The following is a 12,459-nucleotide window of genomic DNA, read 5'->3' on the forward strand; positions in this document are numbered from 1 at the left end:
TAAGATTGCCTATGTCATATAAGAAAATTTAATAAAGATGCATTTTGTTTCTTAAAGCACAGAGACCTTGCCAATAAACTTTTTCCATTGTTCCAAAGGAAATGCTTTAGTAATAGAAAGAAACCAAATAGTAGGCCAGAATCAAGAGTACATTGGACACAAACCAGACTGTTGGGACATCACATTGATCAAGAAGAAATGTAGCAGTCAAGTGAATTTAGTGATTAAGTGGGAAAAGTGTAAAGCATCAGTCCCACTTGATGTAATTTGCACTCCGAACTGTGCTCATGAAGAAGTGGTGGCTAAAATGACTGGAAGTTTGACTGTTTTTAATTGCCAGGATAACTGTAAAAGATACTACTATATTATCATGATGATGATTGTTGTTGAGGACAGCACTGGACTGAAGAAGCAACTGTAAATGAATTTTTTTTGTTTTTATATTTGTACAAATGCTGCTTGATATAAAATGGATGTTATTTTGTAATGAGCTTAACTTGGTTCCTTACAATATGCAGGTAGAGTTATTTTAAATGCAGGTAGATCAGTGATTGTTGAATATGCTTGTGATATTGTAAGAAAGTATTCTTTCTTAGTTGCAGTGCATCCAGACTTTGCACTGTATGTAATAGGATAAAAAATTGGGAATGAGCAATTTAATATACCATTGTGATATTTTGCTGTTGGGGACGTAAATGTGTATTGATCATGTGTATAGACTTAAAAGATAATAAACTACCTCTGTTTTTAGAGGTGGATATCTGGATTCATGTTTTTAGTTTGTTACGTGTAATCATTTAAGTAAAAAGTCAAATCAAAAGGGAGAATAATTAAAACATTAAAATGGTAATTATTTATTGCATTTGCAGTGTAATTACATGGGTTTTTCCATTAACACCAGCATTTGGCTAGAAATAAACACCCTGCAGTCACAAACAGTTATGAGAGGTCTGCAAAATGTGTTCTGTTACTGTTTCAGCAGATATGGAAGATACTGTACAATTAACTTTAAAGGGGGTGTTGGGAAGCAGTTCAGGGAGGGTAAAAAATTAATTATGAAATGAAGTTTGAAACAGTAGGAAGTGGATAGTTAGTCTCCTGAGTAGCCATAGTAATTTAATGTATAAAATATGACCATGCACATTTTAGCCTTTTTCTTTAAGGACAGCCAGTGAACATTTTTCTTAAGGCTAAAACATTTTTACTGAAAAGGATGGTGGTAGTTTTCCACATTTGGGAGGGGGTTGAGATAAGGTAAGAATAAAGAGTAATCTGAGAAGTGGGAACACAAGGTCTAACATGCATAGTATTAGCATGGTTGACTAACTTTAGAACGGGCTATACCTGTGGATGCAGCCATCAGTTCGAAGCAACTGTTCCTATTTGCAGGAATGGGTTTCCTTTCTGGAAAATGTATATAGTTTTATATAGTTTTTTATGCTTGCTGAGAGTTGAAAGGGGTGGGATGATTTTGAAAATATTTATATTTTGTTTCTTGCATGTTTTTATTGAAGTGAAACATTTGGGAAGATAAGGCATAATTTTGGACAAAGATGAGAGTAAACAACTACATGCAAGTTCATTCTGCCAAACATTAGTGTGCATATGTATTCTGCAAAATGGAAATGTGTTCAGAAGAGCTACCATATCCAGTATGTTGAATAGTAGTTTATCAAAGTGGCTCTTCTCTCAATAGAAGCATGGAATGTAAGTGGCCTTACAATATAGACAGAGTATTGAATTATATTAAGAATTGTATGGTACAAATAGAGTTACTGGAGCTGCTTTTGGATAAAAATGAGCATGTGAATTTGACAAAGGATTTCAGGTTTGCTCATTCAGTGGAATATCAGGAACAAAGGAAAAGGGGAGTAACAGTAATTGCAGGAGGTGCCTTGATAGAATAGAAAAAGGACATTAATGATCGATTTTAGATAGCAAAGGATCACTGGCTGGGGAGGAAGATTATACTGTTATCCATTTATATTCCACATAAAACTACATTTGTGGAGGTTAGGAGAATATTGAAAGAAATAGTAACTTTGAGCAGGGAATATTATTTGAGTGGGGAATGGAACCTGATTTGCAATACCATGGCTTTATCAGGGAGATCTAGAAAGGAAAATTTAGAAAGGAAAATTTAAAAAGAGAGAGTAGCTTTCTGAAGAATTGGAATATTTCTCATGGAAGATGTGAACTCACTAGCAGAATCTCAAATTTTACTTCCTGCTCCCCAAGATACAATAACAGGGCTAGTTTGGATTGAAATTATATCTCACAGGAGCATGTATATTTAATTGAAAGCTTTGAGACCCATCAAATTTGACATGTCCAATCACCCAGCAATAATTTCTAAGATACTTCTGGGTGGTGACTATAAGAATAAGACAGTTGTGCTTTCATACTTTGTTAAAAAGAGGAGAATTTAAAGAATGGGTACTGGATATGATTCAATAATTTATGGGGAAAATAGAGATTGCATTTCAACAGTTAGAAAAGATACAAGTTTCTTCAGAATGAACAGTTAATGAGTGGATGAACTGAAAATTAATTTAAAGGCATGGTAGAAAGAGAAGGATATGGACATGAAGTAAAGTTTATATAAAAGGCCTGATAAGTGGAATTTATATAAGCAAAAAGAGAAAAGTGCAGAGTGCTAAAGGAAGAGTACTTGGACAATGTGCATGAGTTGAGAGGTTGTTACACAACTTGTCTTCTGATGACTCTAGGTTATAAAACATTTAAAATAGTTTAGGCAACAGAAAGTAGAAAAAGGTATAGCCAAACCTAATGAGCCTGTGATGAGAACAAATATAGAGCTGTTGTAGAGGTTATTTGAGATATTTTGGAAATGTTATGAACATCTGTATAAAACAGAGAAATGGGGCAACCGAGAAAAGGCAAAAATTGAAATATTTATGGAAAATTTTGTTATGCCAGCATTAGAGGATTATGAATCTCAATCATTATTGGCAAAGATAGGAAGAGATGAAATATAAACAATATAAACAGAGATGAATAATCAGTCAACAGGGAAGTCTCAAGGAACTGGCAATATTCCTGTGGAAATACAGAAGTTAGGAAGGAAGAACATGAGACAGATCTGGAATGCTTTGGAAGTATTACTGAAAGAGACTATTGACCTTTTAGATCTGGCTTCATACAGACCCATTTGATTTTAAATTATGATTGTAAAGTGTTTGGATTAGTTAAGAGAATGGGAAATATACTACCAAAATTGATAGGATGAGCGTGTTTTTGTGGAGAGGAGGCTAACATTTGATAACAGTAGAATGATGATCCTGAGGGATTCTAGAGTATAAGAAAATGCCACTATTGTCTGATTCTTAATGCAGAGAAAGCATTCTGTAGTTTCAGCTGGGATTTTATGAGTAAGGCAGTGTCAGACTTTACATTTCCTAATAAAATAATGGGATAAATAAAGAGGATATATATAAAGGCTTAGATGCAGGAATTATAGATGGAGAACTCCTCTCTTCCAAACCATTTGAATAGAGGAGCCAGACAAGATTGTATTCTTTCTCAACTGTTTGCTGTATATTTAGTGCCATTAGCAATGGAAACAAGGGATTCACAAATTTAAGGATACAACTTGTGTGGTAATTAAAAGTTAGCCTTATTTGCAGATTTATAGTATTTTGTACTTGATAAATCCAGAAAAGTGTTTTTTTTGTGTTGTAGAACTTTTTGAGACCATTTCAAGTGTGTTTGTGAAATAAAATGAATGAGTATAAAACAAAAGCTGTAGTGGTAAACTTTCCACTCACATGAATTGATTCACTGATACACATGATCATAAAATAAATGATAAAATGAAGTATTTAGGTGTACAGAATGAAAAGGATTCTGTTATGGTAGCCAAGTGTATTTTGGAAGAGACTAGACAGAAGGTAATACAACATCTCATAAAACTGTAATCTCTTGATTATGGATAGGTGTAGCAAGACAGAGGCAGTGAAAATGTTGTTGGTACCTTTAGTCTTGTGTATAGTTCAAGTAATTTTTATCAGTTGAAGGAGAAGTGCTGACTTATGGTTAAATAACTGACTGAATTCATTTGGGAGTTGAATAAGACAGCAAGAGTTAAGTGGAATATATGGATTTTCCCCATAGAACATCGTGGTTTGGGGTCACTTGATTTGAAGGAGTACTTTAAAGCTGAGCAGTTAAGGGTCATATAATGGATTTGCCTCATTTACAGCCACCCAGTCTTGAGCATGTCAAATCTAGGAATTGCTGAGATTTTATAACTCCTCCTCAGTTTTTCCCTCCCATCAGCTGGCTCTTAATGTTGCCCATTGGAGGTGGTCCTGATGAGTTACTTTCAGCTTATAATACAGCTTTTGTTTTCTCACTGGACTTGCTTGATCCTGTTTATGTTTTGCCCTGTTCATCTTAAACCACATGACCCATGTCTTCTGACCGTGGAGCTGTGTGCTCTGAGGAAACGAGGGCAACAGCGCTTGCACAAGTGGAAAGACACGGACTGGTTTGATATCAGGCTTAAGTTTAATGAACATTATGTGGTTTATCAGGCAGATATCTCCTTGAAGACGGCAACATTACTAAATCTTTTTGACTGGCTGTGCTCTTTCAAGAGTGATATCCTAAGTGGTTTGATTTCTCTTTCCACACAGCGCATGTTCCTCTAATAGAATGCAATCTAACTGCTCATTTTTTCGCAGACTGCGTTGTCTTCCATGACAAGCTCAACATTGCAGCACTAGTGTGCGTAGCTTCCATCTTGGATTTGGAGACTTTCAAGAAATTACCTTTGGCCTGTATCCTTACCCAGCAAGACTTTTTGCCTGTCTTCATGCGCTTCGGCCAGCAATTTACCAAATTGCCTTTGCTGTATTAAGTGCTTATGATCTAAAGGAGGTTTTGATGCTTCATTTCTAAAGAATCATAACTTAAATCTTGGCAATTTGCCAAATTACCTCCTCATCTCTTACTTTTCACTTTTTGGTAAAGTTATTGAGAAGGTTGTTTAATTGCAGCTTGAGTCTATACTAAGGAATACAGTTTTTATGATCCATTTCAGTTTGGTTTCTGCACAGTATGCACTTGTGAGGTGACCCTTGCGTGCATCCTGGGGGACAGCGTTAATGGTAAGAGATGAGTAGCAGTATTCTGTTTTGGTTTTCCTTGATCTCTGTCATTAGCATTTAACAATGTAGATGTAATTTATTTATTTACACATGCTTGCATTTGTTGACTGGTTAGCATACTAATCCATCTGGACCGTTTTTAACTCAGCCCAGCGTTTGCAACCAAAAACATCTTTGGGAGTGGGGCAAACATCTAGACTTTTATAGACAACAAATAGTACTGAAAGTATATACACTGAGCAACTCATTACTGATGAAAATAAAGCAAGAATTGCATTAACATCTTTCTTCTTTATCAGTTTCAGACTTAACATGGAGATAGTTTGCCTCCTACCTCCCAGGATGTGTCCAGCAGATTGTTGCAGGGGACAAGTTCATCCTTGGTTTATTATGTCACATCTGTAGTTCCTCAGAGTTCAGTAGTAGGCATTCTGACATGCTCCCTGCTTATGCTGCAGTTGGGTGAGGGCATTAGAGGTAGTGAGTGAGAGAGAGCAAGAGAAAGAGGTCATGTGTGTATTTACTAAGCAGATGATACTCAGTTTTTCCTCTGAATATGTAACTGTTGCAGATTAGTTAGGTGAGGCTCTGAAATGCATACATAATTTAATGGCTTTTAATCATCTCTTGCTTAACATGACCAGGGCTGTTCCCATGGGTACTCATAACAACCTGAAGAATGCAACTTGTCCAGCCATTAATCCTGTTGTGATTTACAGTAGTGATAGACTGGTGTTTGTGAAGAAGTTAAAATCTGTGTGTGATTGGTGAAGGGTGATTGACACTTAAGGACCAGATGCTGTCTGTTGTAAGAATCTGCTCTTTCCACCTTGTAACTTTTCTTGCATCAAATACCTTCTGTCTCCTGAAGACCTGTTGGTGGTGATGCATACTATGGTACCTTGTCATCTTGATTACTTTACGTCCCTTTAGCAGGGGCCGCTGGACATTGGATTTGCTTGTTTGCAGATGGTTTGGAATTCTGCAGTACAGTTACCTATAGGCACTTCACGTTACCCTCATATTATCAATTTATGCAGAGTCTGCACTGGATTACTATTAAATTCTGTACCACCAGTGAAGTCTACCTGTTTATTTATTGTTTGATCTGTGTCACTCGTATCTCAAGTATCCTTTGATCCCCTAGGATCCCTATGTGTTACTAGCATTCCTGTTCTTTAGTGGTGGTAGGAGGTACATAGGGCATGTTGAGAGACTTTTGCATTAGGGCTTTTTATCATCAGATTCCTCTCATTTGGATCCTCTTTCCAGTAGCTGAGAGAATCCCCCACATTATTTCAAAAGCGCCTTGAAAAAACATTTAATTTTCTATTTCTGTGTGATGTACAATTATTTTTATGTATTTTTAGTTATTAAACTTTAATTTGAACTTATTTTCATATTTTTGAATAATAAATTCAGTGTCATTGAAGAAAAAAGTACCATACTTTGCAGCAAATTGACAAGACTTGCTTACACTACTAAGGCTATTTGGAAGAGATTTAGTTTGCTAAAAGTCCTGGAAGATTAAGTATCCTTTTAACTTCTGTGACCTTTGGTTGTCTGAGGGCTGCTGTTCCTGGCATTTGACAAAACAATAAAATGCTTGCTGTATAGCAAAAGAATGTCTGTACATGGCTCCCACATAACAGTAAGCATTTATGCAGATACGTCAGTGTGTAATAGGGTGACAGAAGTGCATTGAAGGCTTTGTATATCTACCTTAAATGTTTACTTCTGAAGTTTATTTGGAAAAGTTATGTTGACTCTCTGCTGCTGATACCTTATGTGGATAGTAGTCCATTGGTATAGTAGAGGAAAGGGATGGTAGTTGAAAAATAGGTGCAATGCAGTGATTGACATTGGAATACTAAACTGTTTTGATCTGTTTAATAATATCTTTCATGTGGCATGCATTATCAGTACTGATTGAGCATTATTATTTTTCTTATTTATAGGCTATAATGCTTCTTCTGAGGGTGCCTTGTCATGTGAACCATGCCCTCAAGGAACATTTTCCAAGTAAGTGCAAAGTAATAACTTTACAAATAGTTTTTTACCTATATGAGATTTCTTATAGATCTGTTTATCATTTCTATATAGTTCTTTAGCTATAGTTTTTCCAGTGAACCATTCAGTGTTATTTTTTTTCATTAATTTGTGTTATGCTTGTTTGTTATGTATTTGTTCATCATAAAGATCACTGGTGTAAGAATTCATACTATGATCAGGAAATTTCCTTTAAGTTGGATCTTTTTTAAATAGCTGGATGTTCGTAGGGACACATGTTTGTAATCTTAAGCTGCAGATGTTTGCATTAGTGCAACACATGCCTCTTTCAGTTCTTATTTGCCACCTGAAATGAATGATTGATGTACTTAAGCTTTGCTGGTTTGTTTTGCCATCCTAGGCTTTAGCTTCTGCAATGATAAGTACAACTTTTCTGTTGTCAGTCTTGATTCTGTAGGGATTACTTGTGCATGGTTTTGTGTGTCTACTGATAATATCCAAAGAAAAATTTACCAGCAGGTGCCTTTTAATTCCTCTAGAAGGCTACCCAGTGTTTTTGTTTATAATTTAGATGTTAATCATGATTCTGATATATGCAAATACTGTGGTACACTTAAAGCTTTATCTAGAAGAGCAATGAATTTAACTTTTTAGAACATACATTAGTTTGTCACTTCTTTTTGTCCATTTTATGTTGCTCCTTTAGTTAGCTCTGCCAAAATGTTTGGTTGTGGGGGTGATAAGTTAGTCTATTGTACATAGATGTACAGAGCCAGAATCTAGTGCTTCATAAGGTTGGGTTTCAGTAACTGAGAACTCAGGTCTGTCATAGTGAATGCAAAAAAAAAACTCTCCTCTGTTTTTTTTGGTGTCAAGATTCTCTCCCTCATGCTATAGGCTGAAGTTAGCTCCAAGGACCCTGTTTAACCCTAACACCTCACTCACTCATTTTAGGGGGGATCCCTACCACTTTACTGCTTGGATGAGCAAGGGGTGTGACTACTGTTGAAGCAGCAGAGGAAGAGGTTGCTTCATTTCCAGTTACAGTAGTAAAATGATGACATTTGATGATGAAATCTTCCAGGTGAAGAACCCTTCTACCCCTGGACATCATTCTCCAACCATCTAGTGAAATCTGAATTTAGTCTTTCTTTAGCTGAAGCTTCAGGGTCTCTCTCTTTTTTTTTTTCAAGCAAGAAATATTAAATTATCATTTTGACATAGACAATCATACATTTATCTAAATGAAAACAAACCTTATTGACATAGCTTTATTTGCAAACATTATATATCACTTCGTGTTTCCAGTCGTTAGTCAAACATTACAAGCTCATTCATATCCTGAATTCTTTTCAATCTCATTCCTCCTCCAAAACATTATTCTGCATGCATTGTTTCCAAAATTCCCATTTTTCTGTGTAATTTGCTCCTACACTTTTCTAAAGATTCCACTTCCTTTTTGTTTTATCTGTGTCACTGTATTCACTACCTCTAGTTCAGTTGATTTATACTTTGATTTCCATTTTCCATTTTTTTGGTGGCCATCATAATTAGACACAGCAAGGCCTTACTGTGTCAAGGCAATTTTGATTCTGTATCACAGCTCAAAAAAATCTCCTTAGTTACAGCAGTTTGCTCACCCATTATTTCAGATAGAGTAGTCTGCATGGAATTTTTGAAGTCTGTCAACTCATTACACTTCCAAAACATGTTTCCAGTTACCTGTTTCTTCCACATTACACCTCTAACATTTGCAGCCTACCTGAAGAAGTATTCTTTGTAGTCTACTTGCGATTTAAAAATACCTATGCAAATTCTTCCAAGCAAAGATACTAAATCTTCTAGGTTTTATTCCACATTTGAGAGCAGACTTGTATCCCCCCATTGTTTCTTTGTGAACTGCTTATCCAATCTCCTTCCCCAATCCTTTCTAGCCTTCTCTGATTGATTCTTGTAGTTATCATGCACTATTTTATATGCCCTACTAATTATCCCTTTGTAGCTCTCTGTGTGAAAACAGAAACTTGGCAGAGAAATCCAGTGGACCAAAATTTTTGGTTAATTTCAGAAACTGTCTAGTAAGTGCACTGCCTGGATGCCAGGAAAAAAGAAATACAGAGGACCTGAAGGAAAATCAGATACAAAAGGTGACGAAGAAACACAGACTGGGAAAAGTACAGCAGCTGTTCAGCAAAAAGCAGTGCAAGTTCCCGACATGGCTTCTAGTAACATAGAGGAAAGTGTAAGGCAACTGCACACAGACCTGACTAAAATAAATTAAACACTGATGGAGTGTATCAACCCAAACAGTAAAAGGCTGGGAAAAATGGAAGGAGCTTTAAACAGATATTTAGATCAGGTGATAAAACTGTAAAACTCAGAGGTCAAAATGAAGAAAAGACTGGATAAATATGAGACTGCACAAGAAGAGATGTTTTAAAAAAATAATAGAATTAGAGGACAGAGTACATGGGGAAAACCTGAGATTTTCTGGTGTACCAGAGAACCTAGAAGGAACAGACTGTATTCATTTTATGAAAGCACAAATAAGCAACTGGACTAGTATTTAAGAACAGAAACTGTTAATTGAAAGGGCACATTGTATATATGCCCCAAACCTAGCTGTGAGAAAGCAACCTAGACCTTTAATAGTAAAGATCCAGTCTTACCAGCAGAACTGTGGCAGAAGGACAAAGTACTAAAAGTGGGAGACAGCAGAGTGTTTCTGGAGAATGACTAATCATTGTACACCAGGCAGAGGAGGAGGAAATGTATTCCATTGTTCAGAGAATGTTGAGAGCAGGTGTGAGATTCAAACTGCTGTACCCATCTTTCAAAATATTTTTCACTGGAGAGAGAATCAACATGCTAAGAAAGAAATACAAAAAGTTTGTCCAACTAAAAGTGAGGTGTGAAACAGGAATTTCTGCTACTTCTTTTAATAAAGACCACAGAGAGACTGCATAAACTACAGAAAAAGCGTAAGCAGCATCTTCATAGAGCATACAACAAACTAAAATTTTATTAAGAACTTTTCGTCTTGAAACCAATGTCAGACTTCATCAGATAAAACCTGGCCCACAAAAAAAAAAGAAGCTTTTGTATAAAAGTTGTATCCCACCTCATAATATTATCTTAAAGGCATGCAAAACTATAACTAAACCATGTCAAAAATATATTTAAATATTTACTTATAAAAACCTTTTAAAAACAATTATGTTTTAACAACAATGAAAGTGTCAGTTAAAAATTGAAAGTAAAATCACCTTTGAAATGCTTTAAATTTGAGAAAACTAGTAACACACAATGTTTCATGGAGTCCTGGAATGGTAGCAGAATGTACTTGCCAAAACAATTTTTTAATTTCCAGGTGTAATCAAAAGGAACCGCCTCTAGCATTAAGAATTAGTTTTTCCAGTACTGAAATTTGAAAGCGATGACCAGGAAAGCAGCTGCATGTCAAGCTAGGGTATTAGCTGCATTTAACTTAAAAATGGCATAAAGATGCTCTCTTATATTTTCTTTCAACTTGCGTTCTGGTTTCCCTATGTAATCAGTAGAACAGCATTCACATAGGGAAATGTAAACTACGCCCTTACTATTACTGTTAGTTGAGCAGTAGACAGTGAAACTTTTTCCGTTAACACTAATAACATTGTCAGTTTTAACATACTTACAAATGTTGCACATATTACATTTGGCCAGTCCTCTCATAACATTGGTACACACAGGTTTTTCTTTTGTTTCAAAAACATTCTTAAGAGACTGCGCCCACCTGTATGTGATTATGGGGTATTCACACAGTTTCTTTACCCATTCAGGATTCTCTCTAATTAAAACCCAGTTCTTTTTCAAAAAGCCTTCTATGATTCTGTAATCTGTAGAGAAGGTGGTAAAAAAAGTTTTATAATTAAACTGAACTTCAGAAGCACCTAGAACCAGTGAGTTAGGATTATCTCCTGAGGGGCCATTATTGTTAGTTATGCCACCATTAGTGGGCATAAACTTATGGTCATGTAAAATGGGAACATGCACATTATTTCTTTTTTCCGTTACTTCAACAACTAACTCCTGAATAAGGGTTTCAGGATAACCTCTCCTCATAAACATAGTTTTTAAATTATCACATTCCTGTAGAAAATCATCTGACCTAGTTGTCATACAGGCTGCCCTTACTAGCTGCCCTTTAACCACTGATTTCTTTTGATTATAAGGATGTGCACTTGGAAAATGCAGAAATGCGTTTCAGTAAGTGGGCTTTCTATAGATAGATGATGCCAGACTCAAACTAGTAGGTTTCTTTTCATAGGTTCATAGATGTCTACTAGGCTAATGGCCCTGGAGCCTTTGCAGGCCTAGCCCATAGAGGTGCCCTGGCATCGTGCCACCTGATATTAGTTCCCAGTGCCTAGAATCACTGGTGTGATCCCCAGGGTGGACTTTTATTACCCATCCACTCATCAAGATTTCTCTTGAGTGTCAGCGAGGTGCTCTGCTTGACATGTATGGGAAGTCTGTTCCAGAGCATGGACAGTCTCTGGGTAAGGAACCTGTCCCTCCAGCATGCTCTGATTGTGGTAATGAGGTTTGAGATCTCTGGAGCATGTGGTATGGAGGGATTGGGATTTCTTTAGATGTAACATTTCTAACAGAGCTGGGTCAGACATGGCTTTGTAAGTCAAGCAGAGCTCACCTATAAGTAGGTGATATGAGACAGAATAGCTGGAGTCTTTTGAGTCTGTCCATGTAGGACATGTGTTTAATGCCTATGGTCCTCTTCATGATGTACTTCTGTGGCCTCTCCAGCTGTTGCAGGTGTCTAGTGAGGTAAATGCTAAATGGAGTATTATACTCTATAATTGGACTAATGAGGGAAGAGTAGAGAGAGAGATGACCTCCTTCTTCCTGGATGCAAAACCCTTGGTAATGAGATGTGCCACATAGAAGGACTTTCTGACCACAGTGGCAATGTGGTGGTCAAAGGGGAGGTTGCTGTCAACCTGCGTCCCCAGAACTCTTACAACACCTTCAGTGTTCAGTGGGCTCCCATCGATGTGGTAATTAGTGGGAAATGAATTTTTGCCAAAGGGGATGACAACGCATTTTTTGGCGTTAAGCTTAAGGCCATGGTTTTGACACCAGTCACTGGTCTCAGTGAGGCCTTTCTGTAGGATGTCTGCATCACTTGGGGAGTTAATAATGGTTCGCAGCTTCCAGTCATCTACAAACCTGGTCAGCCAGAGTTCCATTGTGTTGGTCAGGACTTCTGAGAAGTAGATGCCGAGCAGGAGAGGACCCAGGACAGAGTGGGACTCCA

The 12,459-nt window shown here is 36.8% G+C and overlaps 1 protein-coding gene across 1 annotated transcript in view; it reads left to right on the plus strand.

Moving 5' to 3' along the window:
• The window catches only part of LOC122794856 (latent-transforming growth factor beta-binding protein 2-like), a gene marked incomplete in the record, with an annotated part of 523,235 nt that overhangs the window by 83,050 nt on the left and 427,726 nt on the right, over positions 1 to 12,459 (plus strand). Inside the window, 1 exon segment of the mRNA XM_044063459.1 lies at positions 7,091 to 7,154. Within this exon segment, the coding sequence (XP_043919394.1) occupies positions 7,091 to 7,154 (64 nt within the window).

Source organism: Protopterus annectens, chromosome 2.part1, assembly GCF_019279795.1.
Source record: "Protopterus annectens isolate FY-2018-M chromosome 2.part1, PAN1.0, whole genome shotgun sequence".
Classification (NCBI taxonomy): Eukaryota; Metazoa; Chordata; order Ceratodontiformes; family Protopteridae; genus Protopterus; species Protopterus annectens.